The sequence below is a fragment of the Mya arenaria genome, chromosome 10 (assembly GCF_026914265.1).
Source record: "Mya arenaria isolate MELC-2E11 chromosome 10, ASM2691426v1".
NCBI lineage: Eukaryota > Metazoa > Mollusca > Bivalvia > Myida > Myidae > Mya > Mya arenaria.
This window is the reverse complement of record NC_069131.1, coordinates 3,252,604-3,278,291: the sequence shown is the minus strand read 5'-3', so window position 1 is coordinate 3,278,291 and position 25,688 is coordinate 3,252,604. Positions and strand designations below refer to the sequence as shown.

The 25,688-nt window shown below is 35.3% G+C and overlaps 1 protein-coding gene across 1 annotated transcript in view; it reads left to right on the top strand.

Moving 5' to 3' along the window:
* Positions 1-24,098, top strand: part of LOC128205820 (glutamate--cysteine ligase catalytic subunit-like) — a 32,185-nt gene extending 8,087 nt beyond the window's left edge. The window contains exons 5-16 of the mRNA XM_052907812.1: positions 6,729-6,842; positions 8,540-8,598; positions 12,040-12,159; positions 12,867-12,964; positions 13,294-13,410; positions 14,046-14,178; positions 14,929-15,041; positions 16,005-16,142; positions 17,163-17,304; positions 17,680-17,792; positions 18,761-18,878; positions 20,402-24,098. Coding sequence (XP_052763772.1) covers positions 6,729-6,842; positions 8,540-8,598; positions 12,040-12,159; positions 12,867-12,964; positions 13,294-13,410; positions 14,046-14,178; positions 14,929-15,041; positions 16,005-16,142; positions 17,163-17,304; positions 17,680-17,792; positions 18,761-18,878; positions 20,402-20,691 — 1,555 coding nt within the window. The 3' untranslated portion in view covers positions 20,692-24,098. The remainder of the gene's footprint in view (positions 1-6,728; positions 6,843-8,539; positions 8,599-12,039; positions 12,160-12,866; positions 12,965-13,293; positions 13,411-14,045; positions 14,179-14,928; positions 15,042-16,004; positions 16,143-17,162; positions 17,305-17,679; positions 17,793-18,760; positions 18,879-20,401) is intronic.
* The last annotated feature ends 1,590 nt before the right edge of the window (positions 24,099-25,688 follow it).

The window sequence follows — 25,688 nt, the reverse complement described above, 5'->3', positions numbered from 1 at the left end:
GAACAACTCACTCAGAAATGTTAATTGTATGTGTTTTAAGGCAAATGTTGGTTTTCATGTAAAGTATTCATTACTGTGGTATTATAAAATACTTTTTAACATTGAATGGGAATAAAAATGTAAACACTTTTATTAATAGATAACATTAATTTCCCTTTGACGATTATTTTTTATCCATTATCAATGGTTTAACCTTGAATTACTGCTTTCTTTGTAATATTATGATTTAATAAGTTGCTTTGTAATATTGTAAGAGATTATATCTAAACCCAGGATCTTAAATCAGCTCTGTCACAGATTGACAGTTTTGACTTATGTATCTTTTAATTTTTATATTAGGATTAGCTGATTTTTGGCATCAAGGCCTTGATCAATATAGTGACATTATAACAATTACTCAAAATAGAACTGGGGCGGTATTCAAGAAGCATCTTAGTGAATATTTTCAACTTAAATAGTGGATTTTGTAAGTTTTGAAATCAATTATTTTAATTACCCACTAACTTTTCATCAGACTTATTCATATGCATATATTGTTTAGATCATTTTCTTGCTTATTTTCATATTTTTGGTGTACAAACATTATTGTTTTCTTAAAATTCAAATTGGAGGAAAGCAATTTTTTACTAAGTTGAAAATTGTTAGTAAGATGTTTATTGAATACGGCCCCCTCTAAATTGTTTGGAAAACTGAAGAAAAAAAATTTTTTTGCGGACAATCCGCTTTGACGTTGACATCAGCATCACACCTTGATTAAGGTAAGCCTGTAAGCACCTTTAATTTTATGATCTCAGCAAATGCATCATTACATGTATGTAATGCATTGAAACTTTATACATGTGTTCCCAACTATCTAACCCACTCAATAAATAAAGACTTTTAGTAAAATATAACACTATATTTTGAATATACAGTAAAACTGCGATCGCTCGAGGTCGCCAGGGACCGAGCCAAAACCTCGAGGGAACCGATGTTTCGAACGACCCGATTTTCGATTTTCCAGTTTGATATGAAATATCTTTCAGTGTATTTTATCTAGCTATCCCCCCAGTCATGGGTCCTTCACTGATTGCTTAGGAGTTCGACAATTTGTAAGTTCCTTCTCATTTGCCATTTTACAAAGCAAAGTGACAAGAAGGAATTCTTTTCAGATATTCCGATGTTGGATCGATATGGTAGTGTTTTATTCATATTTTTATTACTCATTTAAATTTCTCACAATTATCTTCTCGTCATTTACTTCTCATAATTATCATCTCAAATGCCCATATCAACTAATATCAGTCAAGCGTTAACAGTGATAAACGGTTTTTCACACCTTATCAAATTGCCTTTCAACTGTCATTGCAATTTTTACAACTTGCGAAAATTTTAACACCTGGCAATTGTTTGTTTATTTTGGAACACGCGTTCGGGAAAAGGTGTGAAATTTTGACCTCGAGGGAGCCATAAGGTTTTGGACGCGATTTGTGTACTTGGGACCGAGGATATTGCTCGACTGCTCGACATAATTAGGTTTCGAGGCAGCGTGGGTATATTTTATATGAAAATAGAAGGAAAAAAGTTCGGGACCAAGCTCCAACCTCGAGGGAACGCCGGTTCTCGAGCGACCGCTTGTTCGAGGGAACGCAGTTTCACAGTAATACAAATTATTGGGCCTTCTGGTTATTATAATAATGTTTTGCATGTAGCACACATAGGTTAATAATTCTCAGCAATCACTTGATGTTTTGCATTGAGACTTTATATATAACGGTACTCAACCATCCAACATACTTAAATAACCAAGTAAAATTCTGGTTAATGTTTTGCAATACAGTCAAACCTGGTTGAACGGTCACCTGCTTTAAAGGGTCACCTGCCTTATCGGGCCACTCAAAATTCCCCCCATACGTTTTTACTATATAAAGTATGTGCATTAAGCGGCCAACTGTCTAACGCGGCCGCGGCCACTAATATTTGTCCCCGTGAAGCCATAAAAACACTAATTAGGGGCCACTAATCCCTTGTCACTGACACTTCCGCAAGTAATGTTTGCCAATACACAGCTTTAATTGATACTGAAGTTGACGGAAAAGAACGACAGCCTCGGATATTTCCGTCATCCAATGAAAATGCCTATAACATCACACGATTACCATGCGTGTTTACTTATCGAGAGATCATGTTTATAACAAGTCCGCGAACGTTTCGATCAGAATAGACACACTTATTGAAGATATTTTAATAATTACTAAGATAATTGTCAAATGCCGACAAAGAACGCCGGATATGATAATTATGAATTTTCAGTTTGCACTGTCACTTGATGGTGTGATACGAGTTACGATGTGCATTCATTTCCATATTGATTTTCAAAGTGCTCGGCTTTATACTTCTACAAACATCTTACATTGCATTGTTTGTGATATTCTTTTTAAATTGGTTATGGCTGACAATAAAATAAATCAAAGTGTTTGACTGTAAAAGAACGTGTCAAGTGTATTACATGTAAGTTATTAGAAAACAGCCATAGTGCAAGAAGAACTTTATTTTCTACATTTGCATTCAACCTTCTTTAATGATACTGGTTGTTGGGTGAGGTGGTGGTTAAGATTAATAATCGACCTCTGTTTGAACAAAGCCAAAGTGTCAGAAAAGTCCAACCTGGACTAAGTGGCCACCTGTAGTAAGCAGCCACTTCTACCTTTTCCCAAAGGTGGCCACTTAATACAGGTTTGACTGTACATCATTTATTGCATTGAAACTTTAGACTTATGTTCCCAACTATTCAACCTACCTAATGAATCAAGGTAGATAACTCTATCTTGCATGTAATTAAAATAATTGCCCTTTATTTTTAGACTAAGATTTATTCTGGTTTAGGGTTTGCATGAAAGCACACATTGGTTATATATCTCAGCAGCTGCTTGATGTATTGCATTGAGACTTAATACAACGGGACTCAACTATTCAACATACTTAAAAAACCAAGTTTGATAACTCTATTTTGCATAAAATGCTAATTATGGACCTTTATTATTTTACTTAAAAATTATGGTAAAGGTTTTTTCGATGTTACCACATTTTAATTAATATCTCAGCAAATGTACATATGTATTGCATTGAAACTTAATTTAAGACATGTATTCCAAACTATTCAATCTATCTAATCAATTAAGTCAAATAAATTGATAATGCATATAATGCAAATAATTAATGCATAGAAATTCTGATTAAGGTTTTGCTTGCAAGCACAAATTGTTTAATATGTCATCTACTACTTGATTTTTTGCATTTAGATTTTATTCAATGGTCCAACATACTTGAATAATTTTAGGTTAGAGAACTGTTTTTGCATATAATGTAGATAATAATAACCACATAAACATCTTAAGATAGTAATAGCATACCCATGAATTCCTGCTTTTAGATATCTATGCTGATACAGACAAATAAATCAAAACCATGGCATATCAGTCACTCGAAAATATGCATTTAATATGTGGATACCCAAATAATTACAAAAGAATTTATAATATTCAATTGCATACAAATCCTGATCTGGAACTTAATTAGATTGGTTTCATAAACAATGCACTGCCACAGATAAAGCATTTAGGCATTTTGTAGAAAAATTTACTGCATTGGACATGTGAACAAACTTTATGTTCTCTTTCTACAGTGACAGGATCCTGGCGCAAAAATTGATCGAATCAACAACATATTACTATTTGTTCCCTTTATGTATAAATGTATCTTATTATTGCTTATAACTAGGGATGCAAACGAATATTCAAATATTCGATCAAACGTTTGGTATTTAAATGTCAAAATCGGTATTCAAATATTCGATATTTTTGTTTTTTAATAAACAGAATAATAAATATTTTGCCTACAACTCTGTTGTTGTGTATAAAGTTTGTTTGTCTTGTTTTTACAATGAGTGGCACTTAATGCCGGAGGTGTGAATGTGCTGACAATACACAAAACACGCGTCATATGTCATTTAGGGACATATCTTCGGGTACTAGAAAAAGTCCCCGAAATATGACAAGAACTGGCTTTTATACAAGTGACATCAGCAATTTCAATTAGTTTCTGTAAACTATTGATGTACACTAGAAGAGTCAAAATCCACATATATTTTCGTTTTATTATTTTACTAGTTACCAAGTTGGTTTGGTTTTTCCATAGTTATATTTAGTAAAGGTCAATCCCAGAACGAGGCTGTTCGTCCTACGGCAAGACACTCAATCCATTGGCGCATAAATCCATTAAAAGTTCACATTGTTTACAAATATGAAGGCAGTGGAATTGAAATCATTCGATTTTGTTTTTTGCTTGTTCAAAATGGTTTTCTTTTTTTTCTTTCTGAAAATGGGGAATTTCAGAGGATAATTTGGGGAAATCACGGTTCGCCAGTACGGCTACGACAAAGTAGGATTAAAATGCCCCGGCTATCACTTTAGCTAATAATAATAATAGTTGACTACAACTTCCAAAATATGTATTCTGGTAATCAAATATTCGATCGAAAGAATTACCGAATATTCGAATATCAATTTTGCCATTCGTTTGCATCCCTACTTATAACCTTATAATGTCACTTGTGGATTAAATGAACTGATTTATATCAGTTCATAAAAATGTGACAAAAAAAGTATACGGGCTGAAATTAGTGAGACAAACTGAGGAATCTTCACACAATTTCTGTTCCATTTGGCATGTAACATGACTGTTGCTGTTGATCACAGATCATAGCAGAACGTTACAAAGCCTGTCAATGCTTTAAGTGCTTTGATTGTTATTGTAAAAGTGTATGATATGCATTTAGTTATGGTTAAAGGTTGTGTAAGTATGTACTCACACAAATAAATGGTTTGATGGGATACAGTCGCATAACCATTTATGTAGTGTAAATACATACTAACAATCTTAATTAATAATGCCAAGTAAGAGTTAATTTAAAACTATTTTAAACATACCGGTAGAAACTTAATGAATTGCAATCATCTAAACCTGATAATCAAATCAAATGAAACATTATACTTTCATTTAAATTATTTTGGTTTGATATCTTATACGCCAAATGAGAATTCAATTCTCCATACAATCCATGTATTTTCCAGGTTAATTTCTAAGATATAAACCTGTCCGAATCCGATGACCCAGATTCTATTTTTAACCTATAGCATCTTGATTCCCGGCAGTAGCCAAAATGTAAACACAGATATATACATTAAGTATTTATTTTGATTTAGTATTCATTCATTTTGAAACTATTTGCGTATTCTGCTTTTTAAATTGCATCTTTTATTTTGTCGATGTTTAATAGTTGCAATTTCTATGATTTTAATTGCACAATGACACTAAATCGCAGCTTGATTGCACTATATTAACAGCACAACATATTATGAATACTCATCACAGCGCTTCTTTCAGCAAGCTGTGCCTGTGTGTGCATTTATTCGTCAAATGTTGAAAATGATATATATGTCAATCTGCTGATGGTAAATTTTGATTTACCGTTATAAAGGTCTGCGGATACATTATGTGTAACAAATGTCTGAAAATTTTCAACATGACAAAACTGCTCTATCAGATATAACTACATCCTCTATTTTCATAGCTTTAATCTCTTACTGACAGCTGTTGTTATATTCTAAAGTTCAGCAGCTGTAAAATATAGCATATGCCATGGTCACATCCACACTATGAGCTCTGTACAAGTGGTTTCAGTAAAAATTTTGCAAAATTACAAGGGGTCTGTACGGACCTTGTTGGCTCTTGCAAGCATTGAACGGATTTTTTGAACTCGCAGACTCCGATGAAAATATTTCACCAATTACCTCTTGAGATTTTCACATTTTGCTCGTAGAATTTTCTATGTTGGGAGCAGCTCGCTAGTGCGTCAGTAGAGCTGGTATGATATTTAACCTATAGTATCTTGATCTTCGATCAATGCATAATTTTTTGATTCTATTTCGGATTTGGAACACTGTGTTCGGCCTGTAAGGGCTTGCTTGCGCGTATGACTATTTCAGAGGAGAAACACTTTGAACATGTTGGTACAAAAACTGGGCAAAACTTGTGATGTCTAAAAAATGAAGTAAAGGTGAATTAGTTATCTATAATTGTGTTCGAAATACTGCAGATCACAAGTGTGTCCATTAAACTTCAAGTGCAATAAATATTTGAAAGTTAACAACAATGACGCTAACAACGTTAATTTTTATAACAAAGTTCAGAACAATCTGTTAGCTCAATTCACACAAAATATGTAGCAAAATAATGAAACTATGGCATTAAGATCATTTCAATTTACAACTAAAATTGAGACTGAAATCTAAATTAAATACCCCCAGCTCTTTTAATCTAATACTATTCTGCTAGCATTGTGGATTACAATGTATTTAGTTTCCCCATCGAGGATTCATGTGCATGCATATTTAATTACAAGTAGAAATAGAAAAATATATTTTCAGTCATTTAAGATTTAAAATTATACATTTGTCTGGCTCAGTGTATTGTATTTGGTGATAAATTTTCTAAATGTCACAAGAAAAATTGGCAATTGTTGTTAGAAGAAGACATGAAATACCAAATGGTTGAGGACTGTGTTAGAAGAAGACATGAAATACCAAATGGTTGATGACTGTGTTAGAAGAAGACATGAAATACCAAATGGTTGATGACTGTGTAAGAAGAAGACATGAAATACCAAATGGTTGATGACTGTGTTTCAGGCTTGGTAGTGGGGACTTCACCAAACCACAAACCACGCCTACACCAGATGCCGGCGCCTCAAGGTCACTGTTCTTTTCTGATGAGGTCATCTTTCAAGGTCATCCCCGATTCAGGTACGGCTTGTTGATACTTGAAGGTAGAGTTCAAGGTCATCCCTGATTCAGGTACGTCTTTTGATACTTGAAGGTAGAGTTCAAGGTCATCCCCGATTCAGGCAAGGCTTGTTGATACTTGTAGGTAGAGTTCAAGGTCATCCCCGATTCAGGTACAGCTTGTTGATACTTAAAGGTAGAGTTCAAGGTCATCCCCGATTCAGGTACGGCTTGTTGATACTTGAAGGTAGAGTTCATGGTCATCCCCAATTCAGGTACGGCATGTTGATACTTGAAGGTAGAGTTCAAGGTCATCCCTGATTCAGGTACGGCTTGTTGATACTTGAAGGTAGAGTTCAAGGTCATCCCTGATTCAGGCAAGGCTTGTTGATACTTGTAGGTAGAGTTCAAGGTCATCCCCAATTCAGGTACGGCTTGTTGATACTTGAAGGTAGAGTTCAAGGTCATCCCCAATTCAGGTACGGCTTGTTGATACTTGAAGGTAGAGTTCAAGGTCATCCCCGATTCAGGTATGGCTTGTTGATACTTGAAGGTAGAGTTCAAGGTCATCCCCGATTAAGGTACAGCTTGTTGATACTTGAAGGTAGAGTTCAAGGTCATCCCCGATTCAGGTACGGCTTGTTGATACTTGTAGGTAGAGTTCAAGGTCATCCCCGATTCAGGTACAGCTTGTTGATACTTGAAGGTAGAGTTCAAGGTCATCCCCAATTCAGGTACGGCTTGGTTATTCTTGAAGGTAGAGTTCAAGGTCATCCCCCGATTCAGGTACGGCTTGTTGATACTTGAAGGTAGAGTTCAAGGTCATCCCTGACTCTGTTGATTCTTGTGTAGGTCGAATTCTGATTATCATTTTTCAGAGATTCTTTATTTCATGTTATGGACATAATATTATTGTGAACAAGGGACTTGAAGCTAAAATCTTCAAAAGCTTCAGTTGCCTTATATTGCATTCAATCTTATATCATAACAATTCCTTTGTTAATAACAAGAATTTGGCTATTATGAAATAAGAGATTAACTAAATTAACCTTTTATTGAAAAGCACAAAAGGTACAAGATTTGATGTAATGTTATTAAAATTATCTTTTACAAAAGTTCATGTCCTTTCTCATAGTAGGTGTTTAAAGTTAGTGACATCATTCAGTGTTGTTGCTCAGGGTAATAATGCATTATATGTCTTAAATAGATATGTAGGTAAAGTTGGTTATTTTGAGTCATACCAAATATTTGAATATTGAGTTTTCTTGAAAGTTCTTATAATGGTCACTAACTTAACCAGCTTATTTTTTAAGCCAAATTGCTTACTTAATGGTGATTTTACTTAAAAGAAATTATGAATAAGTTTATCATGATTATCATAAAGATAATTTTCTTTTTACCCCCCCCCCCCCCCCCCCCCAGTAAGTTCAAAAACTCTTAAGAATGTCAATAATATCCAAATTATTCAAAAACAAAAATAATGAACCTGTCTTAATTCTGTTATATTAGGGACTTACGGTGTTTCGAAGTGTTTGGGTGAGGTATTTCAAGCTTTTCTTGTACAATATTAAAGTATCATCTTAAAGGCTAAGTTTGCCTGATTTTGATGTGATTCACTAGCTGTGGAGTTTAAGGCATTGCCATCTTTGTCCCCAATGTCCCCCCCCCCCCCATCTATTTACTGCTTAATATAACATTTGCTCTCATTTATATTTCAGAACGTTAACAAGAAATATCCGAGAAAGGCGAGGTGAAAAGGTAGCCATAAACGTGCCCAGTAAGACATTTGTACACTGTAGAATGCTATCAGATATTCCCGTAGAATGTCCCCAAACTTCTCATTATTTTTATTATATTAACAAATCATCAAAAAAATTTAAGAAGTTTAGGTAATTGTTTAGGTGCCGGTTTCTCGCCCAAGGGGTTTTATCATAAGATTCAGCCTCAGATGAGGGAAAACAACTTTTTAAAGCTATTTCCATTTAAATGAAAACTAATTATAAAGTTTTAATTGTGAACATGAAGTTTCGAGAAACTGCTTATAATACTTTTCCATATAAATTCCACATAGCATTCATTGCAATTATCTCCAACTACGTGGATTAACACTGAGAGGCTGACGGACTGCCTGGCTTAAGATTCAAGGGGTATTGGGCTCATTACGTTTTGGAGATTCCAACTCCCTTACTTAAGTAAATGTTAAACCCTGCCTTTAAGAATATTTTCTTCAAAATGTCCCTATGCTTGAGGGCTTGATGTAAAAATAATAACAAAATTACACATATATACAATACAATCATTATCTCATTGTTATACAGATCAGTGACAATTTTGCATATGTACTTTTTTAATGTGCACAACCCTAGTCCCGTGTATCTGTAGGCAGCATTAAAATGCAAATATTTATTTTGTGTAGTAAGTCACTGAAAATATTGGATCTTGTGATTATAAATATTTAAAAGATTGTTTAAACACGTTATTTGCTTTCGCTGGCATACTTTGATATCTTCTGTTTTACACAACAATCTTGCCAATCCTTGGATTTTCATGGATTTATAAGACATCAAACTCAGGCATGTTACTGCTTGTTTATAATCTCATATTATTTGAGAAAGTGGTATTCATAGTTTGTAAATTTATACCAGTGTTTCATGTAATGTTGCATAAAATGACAAAATAGAAGTAATAATACAGAGTAATAATCTGTAAATCAGTAAACAATATTAGAACATTTCCCATTGTCTGCCGATATTGTCTTATTTGTTATAGAAACTATTTCAATGTATCTGGCTTCATTGTCTATTCCTACACTACAAATTGATCTCAAATTACAGCCGATTATATAATAATTTTACATTTCTGTTCTACTGAAAGCAATTTAAGTAAAACTGAAGCAGGATAATTTCATTTTTCTTATTTTGAATTTGTCCATAATATGAAATCACCATGGACAACTAGAACTACTGATGAATATTAAGATGCTGTGGTTTAAAAAATCACATAGTTATGACAATGTATATTCAAAGGGAAATATCTGTAAATTTAAAGGGACTACTGTCACCAGATAGTCCGAAAATCAGCAAATACAGTATGTCCTCAAATCAAACATAGAATTTTCAATGCAAGGTAGTAAGAGGCCGATAGTAAGTCATTTTACATTAAAATAATAAATACAACAACCATGTTGCTGTCTCATCTGTGTTTCCTCGTTTAAAAATAGGGCATAATGATTTCTCAGTTTAAATAATATTTGTTTATGAGTACAGATAAATGTACAGACGCTATTTTTAAACTAACTGGATGTGGTAGACAACCCCAGAAAATTTTAATTTGGAAAAATGTGCAAAAACTGCGAAAGATGCATATATGTCATAAGCGACAAATTATGTAAGTAAGATTCAATGCGTTGTACACAACGATGTCAACTTTATGTGAGTTTTTGGCGATTTTCTTTTTTTCTTCCAAGTTAATCATCTGATGTCTAGTCTCTTTAAAAAGCAGAAGGTTATATATGTTGTCCCTAATATGTTTGGGATCATGTAATAGAAGTACTTTGCTTGCCAAATAAGATATTTTACATTTGTATATGTGTTTCATGCTGATGCTCTGTAATTACAAGTATTGGTAATATGTTTGAATGGTAGAGCAGGGAATGGTAGAGCAGGGGAGCCAAAACAGCTAGAAAATGTTGGAATGGTGGAGCAGGGGAGATAATACAGCTAGATTATGTTTGAATGGTGGAGCAGGGGAGCCAAAACAGCTAGATAATGTTTGAATGGTGGAGCAGGGGAGATAATACAGCTAGATAATGTTTGAATGGTGGAGCAGGGGAGCCAATACAGCTAGATAGTGTTTGAATGGTGGAGCAGGGGAGTCAATACAGCTAGATAATGTTTGAACGGTGGAGCAGGGGAGCCAATACAGCTAGATAATGTTTGAATGGTGGAGCAGGGGAGCCAATACAGCTAGATAATGTTTGAATGGTGGAGCAGGGGAGCCAATACAGCTAGATAATGTTTGAATGGTGGAGCAGGGGAGCCAATACAGCTAGATAATGTTTTAATGGTGGAGCAGGGGAGCCAATACAGCTAGATAATGTTTGAATGGTGGAGCAGGGGAGCCAATACAGCTAGATAATGTTTTAATGGTGGAGCAGGGGAGCCAATACAGCTAGATAATGTTTTAATGGTGGAGCAGGGGAGCCAATACAGCTAGATAATGTTTGAATGGTGGAGCAGGGGAGCCAATACAGCTAGATAATGTTTGAATGGTGGAGCAGGGGAGCCAATACAGCTAGATAATGTTTGAATGGAAGAGCAAGTGAGCCAATACAGCTTGATAATGTTTGAATGGTGGAGCAGGGGAGCTAATGCAGCAAGATAATGTTTTAATGGTGGAGCAGGGGAGCTAACGCAGCTAGATTATGTTTAAATGGTGGAGCAGGGGAGCCAACACAGCTAGATTATGTTTGAATGGTAGAGCAGGGGAGCCAACACAGCTAGATTATGTTTGAATGGTAGAGCAGGGGAGCTAATACAGCTAGATAATGTTTGAATGGTGGAGCAGAGGAGCTAATACAGTTAGATAATGTTTGAATGGTGGAGCAGGGGAGCCAATACAGCTAGATAATGTTTGAATGGAAGAGCGAGGGAGCCAATACAGCTAGATAATGTTTGAATGGAAGAGCGAGGGAGCCAATACAGCTAGATAATGTTTGAGTGGTAGAGAAGGGGAGCCAATACAGCTAGATAATGTTTGAATGGTGGAGCAGGGAAGCCAATACAGCTAGATAATGTTTGAATGGTGGAGCAGGGGAGCCAATACAGCTAGATAATGTTTGAATGGTAGAGCAGGGGAGCCAATACAGTTAGATAATGTTTGAATGGTGGAGCAGGGGAGCCAATACAGCTAGTTAATGTTTGAATGGTGGAGCAGGGGAGCCAATACAGCTAGATAATGTTTTTATGGTAGAGCAGGGGGGCCAATACAGCTAGATAATGTTTTAATGGTAGGGCAGGGGGGCCAATATAGCTAGATAATGTTTTAATGGTAGAGCAGGGGAGTCAATACAGCCAGATAATGTTCGAATGGTAGAGCAAGTGAGCCAATACAGCTAGATAATGTTGGAATGGTTGTCCTTAATTCACATACATTCATAAGGATACAACATAATTTGTATGACTTATGCCTTATCTTTATAACATTTTTTTTATTTTAGTCTTTAAGGACACCAACACCCCGAGCCCTTTCCTGGAGGACCTAACTCAGTATGGGGACAAAGGGGAAAGCCAGAAAGGGGCCAAACCTGACCACATTTACATGGACTGTATGGGCTTTGGTAAGTGAGAAATGGGTCATGAAGGGGCCAAACCTGATCACATATACATGGACTGTAATGGCTTCGGTGAGTGTGGTAGTTATCATAATGGGACCAGACCACACATACATGGACTGTTCGGGCTTTGGTGGGTGAGATGGGTGTCATAAAGGGGCCAGACCACAACCATATACATATACTGTACATTAATATGGGCTTTGGTGAGTGTGGTATGGGTCATAAAAGGGTCAGATCAGACCACATTTATATACATAGACTGTATAAGCTTTGGTGAGTTTGGTAGGAGTCATAAATGGACCAGACTGCATATTATATAGACTGTATGGGCTTTGGCTAGTGAGATGGGGGGGTCATAAAAGGGCAAAACCAAATTTACAGTAACACTGCACAGGCTTTGGTGAGTGTTGTAAGGGTCATAAAAGGGCAATACCTGGCCACAAATACGGGAACTGTATGGGATTCTATGAGTGTGAGTGGGGTCAAGAAGGGCTCAACCCTCAAACATGCTTTATTATTAAGAATGGGGTTTAAATGAGCCAAACCAGACCATATATATAATATATATATACATGGGTTGAATGACTTTGGATTTTACAGGCCTCATATACTTTAATTTGGCAATTTTGTTTTTGGTGAATGGAATAGGAGTCATTCAGGGGCTATTTCAGTCTCTTTTTTATGATTTAAACCCACCTTATATATTGCAGGAATGGGTTGCAGCTGTCTCCAGGTGACGTTCCAGGCCTGTAACATTGAGGAGGCTCGCACTCTGTATGATCAGCTCACACCTCTCTGTCCCATACTGGTATGCTTGTATTTCGTTGAACTGAACCAAGGCTATGTTACTGATATGCTTATACTACAGTTATTAGCTTGTCATTTGGATAATGCCCAAAAGAGCCATTCCAGTAGAACATAGGCCCTCATGGGCCTCTTGTTGTTAATAATTACAAGCGTTAGTCAAGTTATTTTGTTGAATGACCAGTGAAATACTTCAGTAAGAAAATAGCTTCAGATGTTTTATTTAAACAGGCGTAGGTCACTTTGTCATTTAAATACCCCATATATAGGTAACTGCAGACTAAGGTGAAAAAAACACAAATAAAATAGGTCTAACACTTTTCTTCTTTACAGCTTGCATTAACAGCAGCGTCCCCAATATACCGAGGGTTTGTGTCTGACCTGGACACACGATGGACTGTCATCTCACAATCAGTTGATGACAGAACAGAGGAAGAAAGGGGACTTAAGGTGAGTTTATACTCATTTCTTGTTGCTTGATTAGGACAAAAGGCAAAAGCTCATCGAATCACATTAGAGTTTGTTTCCTGGGTTGAGACCAGTACTGTTTTCTGTGTTAAGAGGTCATAAGAAAGTTATCATAGTGGCAAAGGAACCCACAGCCTCTTGACCTAGAGGCCCAACCCTATTACACTAGACCACTTTTACCCTACTGGGGATTGAACCGAAATATATATAACTGAACATCTCACAATCTCTGCATTTTTGATGATCAATTATAAAAATAGTAATAATATACCAAGTTTGATGGAATTCTGACCCTGCTGGGGCAGGAACCCTCAACCTCTCGGGTGAGAGGCTGACTCCTTAACCACTAGACCACTCTCTCTCTGGTTGGACTCGAACTCACAACCTCTTGGGTGAGAGGCGGACACTTAAACCTCTAGACCTCTCTCACCCTTTATGTAAACAGTTGAATTAACGGTTACACATTGATGCATTTGGAGATTTTTACTTTCCATCATATTTCAGTTAGAATAATTTTAAAATCATTCAGTTAAAAGCCAAAACCATACAAATGTGTTTTTGCATGAACAACAGAAAATAAAAATGCCTCTTTAAATAAATAGAAGTTATGATTTCAGCCATTGGAAAAGGAGAAGTTTGTGATCAACAAATCACGCTATGACTCCATTGACAGTTACCTCAGCTGTGATATTTACAGCGATATTGACCTTGTATATGACCGGGATATTTACCAGCAACTCATTGATGCAGGTAGGCTGCTAGTCAGTTTTCATTATATGGGAATATCAATGTTACTACATGACTTTTAATTCCAATTCTAAGCATATAATAAATAAAAATAAAGGTTTTGTCAGTGTAAAATAGCAATATATTTCATCGCAGGAACACCAAAAGTAAATATAACGCTAGTGGCTATGCCACTCATGAAAAATAAATTTTGGTGCTCACTTGAAATATATCAAGATCTTACACTGAACAAAGCAATTTTCCTCTAGATTTATACAGGGGGTTTTATAACATCATGGCATTGATGAAAACTAGACAAAAAATTGTTATAGCACGAAAAATAACTCCAAAATAGATCTCGCGATTCTACCTAATCAATACTGGTAATAATCAGGTATTGTAACAATGTGGATATATTGGTAATTCTACGGAGGATGGAAATACACAAGAAACCTTAAGTGTGATATTTAATTTGCAGTATTGTAATCTTAGTAACGCTTTTCAGCAATTTAATCTATTTTCGGAAGCTATAGAGATGTTTCAACTTTTCTGCACTAAGTTTGTACATGTAACAGTTGGCTATATTATAGGGGGGGGGGGGGGGGGGGGGGTTCTCCCACCAGGGAATATGGCATGTATGCTGTTGTTATGCTGCTGTTTTGATATGATGAAAAATGTGGATTACCTTGGCATCAAATGTTGAAAGGTCAAAAAGACATTCATTTGTTATACATGTATTTATATCATTTATTCAACCCACCCCCTCCCTTGCAGGCATAGATGACCTGGTGTCCCGCCACGTAGCCCACCTGTTTATACGAGACCCCATATCACTGTTCAGCGAGAAAATCCACCAGAACGATGAAGAGGATACAGACCATTTTGAGGTTGGTGTATGTTATTGGAAAAAAGATAAACCATGCATAATTGTCAACATCAGTTGTGTAGGCTGAGTGGTTAGCAAGTCCAACTCTGGATCAGAGAGTCTGTGGTTAGATCCCCTATTGCACTTTGTCAATGACCAGGGGCTGATTCCTCAAAACAACTCACCCGTAAGTCTGTTATAACACAATTAAGCTAAGCTTACTATTTTTGTTCTTCTATAATTTGTGAAATATTTACTTTTTTGAAAGTGTTTTAATTGAAGTTATCTGTCTGATAATCATGAAAAACTCAGTTTTATGTGTCAAAATCTGGTTAAAGTAAGAGAGTTTGCAGAACAAAATAAACTAATTAAGTCTGTTAGGCTTAAGAAGTTTTGAAAAATCAGCCCCAGTACTGTTTATCACCAGGGCCTCTCAATTCAATAATGATCATAGGGTTTAAATTTGTATATTTCCATTGTTAATCCCATTTTTGGCATAAACTGCGTTTTAATAACAGTTATTGTATAGATTTTGTCCTTAACTTTATGAGTGTCCCCAAGCACACTACAGCAGGGTAAAATTTTCAACCAGATAAATATAAGGCAAACACTTTGACATCATTTCAACCCCAATTACAAGTCACAAGAGGTGTATAATATATATATAGGTATATAAACAAATGACTGCTTATTGCCAATTTTCACAGATATGTACTTTTCACCTCTAGCTAATTTCGCAATATCTTTAATACGTATTATCAGAATTTACAAAAAGCAGACACCTAAGAGAGAGACCGTACAGACACAATATTATGATAAATGATTAATCAAAGTCTAGACTACGAGTAAAAACTGGCTATTTTATCTGACCTCAATATACCAGAAAATATGCACCAGATAGCAACATTTTTCTATAAAATCAGCCTGTACTGATTGTTATAATAGAATGGTACTAATGGCTTGTTTTATTTATTTCTATTTTCAGAATATTCAATCGACCAACTGGCAGACAATGCGATTCAAACCTCCTCCTCCAAAGAGTAACATTGGTTGGAGGGTGGAGTTTCGACCAATGGAAGTGCAGCTTACAGATTTTGAAAATGCTGCGTATACAACATTCCTGGTGAGACTTATTACTGGTTGGGATGTTAATGGGTTTTTTTGTACAGTTTTTGTTCATATTTGATACTGAATAATAAATAAAAAAATCAAATCTTGAATTTTTTTATATCATGTTCAATTTAATTTTTAAAGGTATAGATGTGTGTAACGAAGTGCAGTGAGCAATAAATAATTATGAGTAATAACTTACAATGAGTAATGGTGAATGTAAAAAAGTTCCAAGAATCATTAAGAAAAAAAGAAGAATACAAACTTCGTATTATAAAGGCAGAGGGCGAGGGTTTGATTGCCAATATTGTCTTGTTTCAATGTAAGATTTTGTTGCCTGCTTTGGGCCCTTGCCTTCTGCCTCGATGCAGGGTTTAACTTTGAATTTTTGACTTCTGGGCTTGTTCCTGTACTTTTCATTGTATTATTATGAGGATATCTAGTGGAATGTTCAGTGTAATACACAATCTTAAATGATATATTTTCAGAGCCAATAAAAAACTAGAACCTATATTCAGTCTACTATGTACAAGTTACAATAATAATTGTACAATATAGTACAAAAACAGCACTTGTGTGGACATAATATAGAACATACATACACAAGTGTTTGAATAAAGTGCTTAATTGCTTTTATCACATGCAAACTGTTTTTTGTGCATTCTAGTATTTATTCTAGAACATTTGATAGTATTTAAACTGTGTTTAATGATAACAAGTTTTGGCACAATGGAATGATGCACACTGCTATGATGAGCAATGCTTTTCGCATAACCCTAGAGAACGGCACATAAAACTGGAACTATTGTACTCATTCAACTTGATGTAAAATTTTCTGAAAATACAACCTTAATAAATTGCAAAGCTGATGTGAAAAACTTGCAACATGCATTTTACTAATCATATACATACAGGTATTTAATTTTATTTTTTATATTTTACTTTGTATCTAAATTATTGTTTGGTGATATGTTTTTAAAATCACAAATATTTGATCTTTGTATAATTCATTTGAATGTTCTGATGTCCGCAGGTGTTAATGACACGGGTAATCCTCACATTCGGTCTCAAGTTCATTATCCCGCTGACAAAGGTGGATGAAAACCTCCAGCGCGCATTCAAACGAGACGCTGTTCTAGAACAGAAGTTCTACTTCCGGAAGGACATTTTAACAGGTTAAGTTCAAAATAAAAGCCAAGTCATAAGTCAATTCTGTAAAAGTTATGTTATGTTATGTTATATTGCTGACCAAAGGAGAATAAAAATCTTCAGCAGGCATTCACACAAGCTGCTATTCTTGACCTTCCACCTCATTTTAACCAATGATCATTGATAAGCATGAATAAATGATCTGTGGTGATTAATTGATTTACATTGTTAAAGAAATATACTGTTAGGGCACAGGGACATAACTCTGTATTCATACATAACAGATTGCTCTCCTCATGAAGGAGTGAGTTATATAGTATTGTGAGGGCACAGAAACTGAGAAATGAGTTATGCAGTGTGGTGAGAGCAAAGGGAAATAAATCTGTATTTACACATTACAGATTGCTCTCCCCCTGAAGCTGAGGAGTGTATTATACAATGTTGTGATGGGCGCCAGTGTCGGCTCCAGGACCAATACACAGAGATGACAATCAATGATATCATACATGGAAAGGTGCGGTATTATCTTAAACTTTGATTAACAATCGGCGCTGGCCCATCAACCATTTAAACTACCTTTATAAGAACACACCAGTAATTCTCACAAACGTAAACATTGAATGAATTAGTACATTAGCTTACCAAGTAATGGTGGCACTCAATTGCTCATGTGTTAAGCAATGAAATTTGAGTTATTTGTTTGCAGTGGTTGAAAAGTTACTTATTTGCCTGAGCTTGAAACACGACTATTTAATTTTCACACCACACAAGGTGAGGTAAATAGTTGAAAGGATCAGTTTCATCAAACAAGGGAATTGAGTTGTTTTAAAAAGAAATTCTTAAACATATTCCCACAGTGATTGCATATATTATGGTTTTGTATATAACTGTATAAAACAATTCACCATTCCTGACTGATAACCCCTCTTATTATATGCCTTTCCATTTCCTTTTTCATATCCAACAATGACAATACAGATGCGGTATTGACAAATCTGTATAACGCTACTGTCGTTTTCCTGAAGAAATGATTTTCACTGTATTCAAATGCTGATTTGTGTCTATTTAATGAAAAGTATTAATCATTAATGAGATTCATTTATGACATCATTAGTGGCATGGTTAAATCTAAGTTCAGTTTTGTTGGTTTAAGCTAAAGGCATGTAAATAATCAAAGGAGACATATGATAAAAGGAATACTATGACACCTTTCATACGACCTGTATCACATCTTGTTCCGTGTATAAACACGTATGCAATCCTAACAGAAACATGTTTACTGACCTATCTTGATGTGATACAGGACGTCAGAAAGGCATCCTGTATAATATCCCTTATATGTGTGGGGAGGATCCAGATTTGCTCCAGGCTTATCCAACTCCAGCCATCCATCATGTTGAAAATAAGGTTTATTTAGATAAGGCTGCAAGAAATGTACCAGTCCTGTATGAACATGCACATGAATAATTGTTCCATTACCAGGATGATTTCCCGGGCCTGATTCCACTGATAGAGCACTACCTGGAGATGGAGGAGATAGATATAGACACCAGCTGTACCCTCAAACAGTACCTTAACTTCATATCAGCCCGAGCCTCAGGTGGGTTTAGTGGAACACCCCTGTACCCTCAGATATTACCATAACCTTATATCTGACCAAGTCCCAATTCAGTTTTGTGTAGACATTGTCTGTACCCTGAAACAGTACTTGAACCTTATAGTGGCCCGAATCTAAGGACATAATCTTAACCTCATATCTGCACAAGCTTTCAGGGTTTAGTTTAACTCCAGTTAATTAGATTTAACCTTTAAACTATTGTAACAGTCTGCAGAGACCGCATCTGGTGGTGGTCTAACCCACAATTCCCCGCTCAGAAAGCAGAATCACTCTAAGACTAATGTTTCATTATAAAAACTAATGTAAAAAGCAGTGTGAAGTAAGTTCAGAAGCTGGATATATGAAATACCCCTGTACTTCTTATCTTGTGTGGAAAAAAATGAAATATTATCTTATAATGTCAGCAGGATTGAACTTTATTTAAAGAAAAAACACCGTTATTATATTTTGGTATGTCTGCGGGAGAGTCTTTGGTGGCCAGGATAACAAGTCAATGGTTTGTGTCTGGGCTATAACTTGGCCATACATGGGACAATTTTAATAATATTCACTTGGCACTAATGTTTGCAATGATAATCTGGCATGACATGTGTAAAACCAATTTTAATAATTCAAAATTCAATGTCACACTAAAGTGTCATTGGTCAAAATTATTTGTATTTTGGCTTGTCCGGGCTGTTTCATGGCCACGCATTGGAATATTTTAAAATTACTTGCTACAAATAGTGAACATCAGAAACCAGTATGTTGTAGTAAGACCCATGTCAGGAGGTCAAGGTCACCCATGTCAGGAGATCAAGGTCACCCATGTCAGGAGATCAAGGTCACCCATGTCAGGAGATCAAGGTCACCCATGTCAGGAGATCAAGGTCACCCATGTCAGGAGATCAAGGTCACCCATGTCAGGAGATCAAGGTCACCCATGTCAGGAGGTCAAGGTCACCCATGTCAGGAGATCAAGGTTACCCATGTCAGGAGATCAAGGTCACCCATGTCAGGAGGTCAAGGTCACCCATGTCAGGAGATCAAGGTCACACTTAAGGGTCATCTGTCAAAAAATATTGTATATTTGTTTGCTCCTGTTTCAATTACAACTTTGATATTTAATTCAACTACCTTTCACAGATATGTTCCATCATTTCTTTTCCGCAGCATGCTGGGAACTGTTGGCATTTTGATGACAAAGCTCTTGTTTCAACATATGAAAGCATCTTGAGAATATAGAGTTACACTTATCCATCTGTATACCATATCATAAATCATTCAATTTCCCCTAACTTTATTATTGTGCACATTGACAACCTGGTTTTGGTCTTATTATGGCGTGTCTAGTTCCTGTCTGTATTAACAATCATCAGTAACAGGTTGTGTTTACACCTTGCTAATACTAGCTTATTACAATTGTACATTATTATTATTCTTTCCTTTTCTGTGCAATAAACACTTCCAGTGTAACATTTTAATTGTTTTCCTATTACAATGAGGTATGGTCATATTTCTTCCAGGTAAACTTAAAACCACCGCCAGATGGATGCGAGACTTTGTAACCAGTCACCCTGACTACAAACAGGATTCTGTTGTCACAGAAACCATCAACTACGATCTTCTCATGAAATGTGCCAAGATTTCCGAGGAGCAGTTCACAAATGAACACTTTCAAGCTGATACAGATAAACTGCTTCCTCCGGTAGTGGAAACGAAAACCTCAGACGAAATCCCACAGGCTGTTTTAAAGCAACAAGAATTGATAAATAAAAAAGTTGCAAGAAATGGAACATTGATGAATGGAAATTGATGTGATCTTAAATTGTGTCAGTGTTTTGTCAACTTTCAACACATAATTTTTGTTACCTACATGTAGGTTTTCACGTTGTACAATCATATTGGGATCAATAACTATATTGTTAAATTTTGTCATCAATGTGTGCAGAAACATGGAAAAAGCATTGTCGAGCTGAAATTTAATATAAAATTAGGCATGAAACAATCTTATTTGAACAGTGGAAACAAGATATGAACAAATGGAATTCTGGATGGCTATGTTGCTTATTTGACTCAATGGGGATTATGTTGACTTTTATGTGTCATAGTTATTTAGCATAGGAATGAAAATTTAAAAAAGGTATAAAACAATAGATGGAATTTTATAGCATTTGTTCTATGTCCTGTACGTCATTCTGTTAAAAATTAGTTAAAACTGAATGTTTGATAGTTTGATACAGATTTTTATGACCCGAAGGTGGGCATATTAAAATCGCACCGTCCGTCCGTGTGTCCGGCTCAATGACTCGTGTCCGGACTGTAACTTTCCCTTGTATAGACAGATTTTTAAATAACTTGCCACATGTGTTCCACATACCAAGACGACGTGTCGCGTGCAAGACCTGTGCCCCTACCTCAAAGGTCAAGGTCACACTTAGTCTTTATTCACAATGGAGTGCTGCATATAGGACTAAGAATATAGGTTGTCGTGTCCGGGCTGTAACTTTCCCTTGTATAGACAGATTTTAAAATAACTTGCCACATGTGTTCCACATACCAAGACGACGTGTCGCGTGCAAGACTCGTGTCCCTACCTCAAAGGTCAAGGTCACACTTAGTCTTTATTCACAATGGAGTGCTGCATATAGGACATAGAGTATAGGTTGTCGTGTCCGGGCTGTAACTTTCCCTTGTATGGACAGATTTTAAAATAACTTGCCACATGTGTTCCACATACCAAGACGACGTGTCGCGTGCAAGACCCGTGCCCCTACCTCAAAGGTCAAGGTCACACTTAGTGATTATTCACAATGGAGTGCTCCATATAAGGACATAGAGTATAGGTTGTCGTGTCCGGGCTGTAACTTTCCCTTGTATGGACAGATTTTAAAATAACTTGCCACATGTGTTCCACATACCAAGATGACGTGTCGCGTGCAAGACCCGTGTCCCTACCTCTAAGGTCAAGGTCACACTTAGGTGTTTATTCACAACAGAGTGCTGCATATAAGGACATAGAGTATAAGTTGTCATGTCCGGGCTGTAACTTTCCCTTGTATGGTATGGACAGATTTTAAAATAACTTGCCACATGTATTCGGCATACCAAGACGACGTGTCGCATGACAGACCCGTGTCCCTATCTCAAAGGTCAAGGTCACACTTGGGTGTTTATTCACAATGGAATGCTGCATATATAAGGACATAACAGTGTCGGTTGTCAACTATGGGTGGTATTTTTTTATGTTTAGAGGCAATTTAAAATAACTTGCCATATGTATTTGACATGTAAAGGCAAGATCAACTTTTCATGTACTGACCTTGTTCATAGGTCAATGTCACAATCGGGGGCATTCGTCACATACTGTGACAGCTCTTGTTTTGAATTATTTTTACTTGTTATGTTTTTCGTAGTATATTATGATTTAATGTCTATAAGAATTGCTTTTAATCCAAATTTTTTTTTTTTTATCCATATTTTTTTGTTACTGCTGGAAAGTGATCATAAGATATTGGTATCATTTCTTCAGCATGCAATTACCATACATCATACATACAACCATGCTTTAAGTTTAAAAATGCACTCTAACTCCCAAATAAGCAGTACCACGTAATTTATCGAAAAGGATGAACAAATATCGTAAAACAAATCGAGGGGTGAATGCCAAAAGGTTTTAACTGACATTAAATAAAGAAGCAGATAGAACCTTTTCGCTTTCACCCCTCGAAATGTTCTTATGAAGGATACCGTGTTTAACAATAGTTGATCACTATAAATTTTTGATATTTGTGTGTTTTCATCTATTAAATACACAGTTATGTTTATTAGTAATATATTTTACATAAATGCATTATTTAGTAAGTAGTTAAGGTTTATCACTCAGGATTTATGTTTGTTATACATGCGTATGTTTTAATTTTAAATACTTGTATCACTTTAATTCTTATTCTCTGCCACAACTTTTTCTTTTTCAAGATATTCAAATGAAACTCCATACAAATGTTGACAGAAACACCCACATGGATAACAAGGCCTGTCACTCTGGTCTCTCCCTTAAATTATTTTAAAGTAATGCCCTTTATTTACTGAAAAAATAAGGCCCGTTTCTCTAGCATAGTTAAATTTCGAGTAATGCCCCTTATTTACTGAAAAAATAAGGCCCGTTTCTCCCTCTTAGTTCATTTACAAGTAATGCCCCTCTTTTACTGAAAAAATAAATTAGAAAAAATCGTTGGCATACTCTCTGCAGCACTATTGTTTAACAATAGAAAGTATGTGTACATAAGATTTTATCACTTATGTTCACTCATGTTTTTATGGGTGTTATGGAACGCTTGATACCATTGTCAAATATGCCCAGAAAACTTTAACATTCTGCTTCATTGATTATGTAGTGTAAACAAAATACAGGAGGTTGTTGACAATGACTTTATATTTGCTTATGTTATGAATTTTTTTATGTGTTCTACAACATTATTGTCTAATGTTATAAGGATCATTTAGGAACGGTATAATTTTATTATATTATTATAACCACTGATGTTCTTAAATAAGAAAATGAATGGTTAGAGTTTGGCATTAAAAAAACACGAATTTGATCTCAAGGGTGATAAATTCAGATATTTGGAATTGCTTCATATGAGTTAAAATATATTAAGAAGTGGACTTGTATAGCTTTTTTGCTTCCGTTCAAATTCTGAATTGTTTTGTATTGAAATATACAGGCATTAAAACCTTTTCATGGAATAATATATGTTTCAACTAAATAAAAATGTCATGTACCAGTTACAGTGGCTGTAGTTACACTTGTCAACCACACTGTCTGTCACTTGTGCACTATCTACTTATTTCACAGTCGTCATCTGGGAGTTCCATCTGCAATATACGGTATTGCATTATTTACACACGTATGGTTAACGGCTGTTTGTATTTAATTTAGTAAATTAAGAAGCATGCTTTTTTTATGATGGAACACTTGTTTGTTGGAGTATCAACCTTATGTTGTGTGTTATATATAGCAGAATTTGATCACAGTTCCTCGTATCTTGTGTAGATCTAGTCTCAAATCTTCCAAAGTTCTTAACAGTCACAAGCTTGAGTAGCATATACCATTAAGCCTATTTCGTTACTTAAAGATGCACTCTTACTCCCAGATAAGATTACCACAATTAATAATATTGTTTTAATGCTCCAAAAAGGATGAATAAATGTTGAAAACAATGGTTCTTATGAAGGATACCGAGTTTAATTTGAAAGAAATGAGCATAAAACATGGTATTTCTACCTTATGAGACTATAGTTGACCACAGTAAATCTTTAAGCATTCACCAATCAATTATTATTTTTGTGCTTTTTGCTATTAAATACACGGTAACAATCTTGTTATCAGTAATTAATATTTCCCATAAATACATTATTTAGTTAGTAGATTAATGTGTACCGCTCAAAATTTATGTTTGTTATACACGTGTCTGTATTGGTTTGGAATAAGAGTGTCACTTTAATCATAGCTCTCTGGGGTTGATTGGAAAAAGGCTTCTAAAGTAATTGATCGGACATGATCGATTTTGGGTAATTTATATTATTTAAGGGCGATTACTCTTCAGTGACTCAAGCGATATGGCTGTTTAATGAACTTATCCAAGAAATTATTTCCATAAATTATTCCCAAGACTTATCCACCCATACACGTTTTGACTAAATTTGGTGATGATTGGACAAAGGTTTCAAAAGATTTTGATTGGATAAGACCGAATTGAGGAAATTTATAAAATTAGAGAGCAATAACTGTTGAATGACTAGAGCAATGTGGCTGGTTATGGAACTTGTCCAAGAAAATATGCCCATAAACATTCTGCCTAATTTGATGATTGGACAAAAGTTATTGATTGGACAAGACCGATTTGAGCTAATATCTCGTATATCTTAAAGGGCAATAAGTCTCAAGTGACAAGAGCAATATGGCTGGTTATAAGACTTGTCCAAGATATTTTGCTGAAACAACATACTGGACATTGCCCTCCTGTCGCCACATGTAAAGCTATATTCCCTTTTTTACAATGGGCATTTAAAAATTGATGTATTGCTTTGAAACTTTATACGTCTAGGCAGATGAATGATAATGACTGTGCTCAAGTTGAAACTTGTTCCAAGTGCAATTTTATGGTCATTTTGCGACAGCTCTAGTCAAATTTCTACTCCAGTTCTCCGTTTCTTTGAGTCATATATTCTCATATTAATATTCAAAGTGTAATGATGGTTTTTGTTGAAAAAAAGTTGTTTATTCTTGGAATATCCCGCTTACTGTCCTCACTTAACCAGCAATCCTGCATAAATACTTATAAAAATATGGCATTAATACTTACTTTTAGAAATGGTGCATGATATGGTACTTATATAATAAAGTACATGTCATATGATTGTAGGTTTGGATGTACTGTATTGTGTTCACATCACTTGCATGCAAATCAAATGCAAAATTATTAAATTATATCATCAATTTTAGTTAACATTGGATTTTATTATGAGATATGAAATGTTAACTATACTGCTGTTGATAATTTCACAGCCAGGCTTACTTTGTTGTGTTAAATAACTGATTTTGTATGCAAACAATAATTTGTTCCCTAAGTTTCTGAGAGAATGATCGTTGTTCTGATGAACTTTATAAGAAATCATTTTAAATTTTTGCATCAGATTTTATGTAACAATAAAAGCACCTCTGGTAGATTTTTTGTTTATATATACATGTATTATACGGAGCTAAGTGTATAAACTGAAAGTTGTTGCTTTTTTTTATGGAGTCGGAAA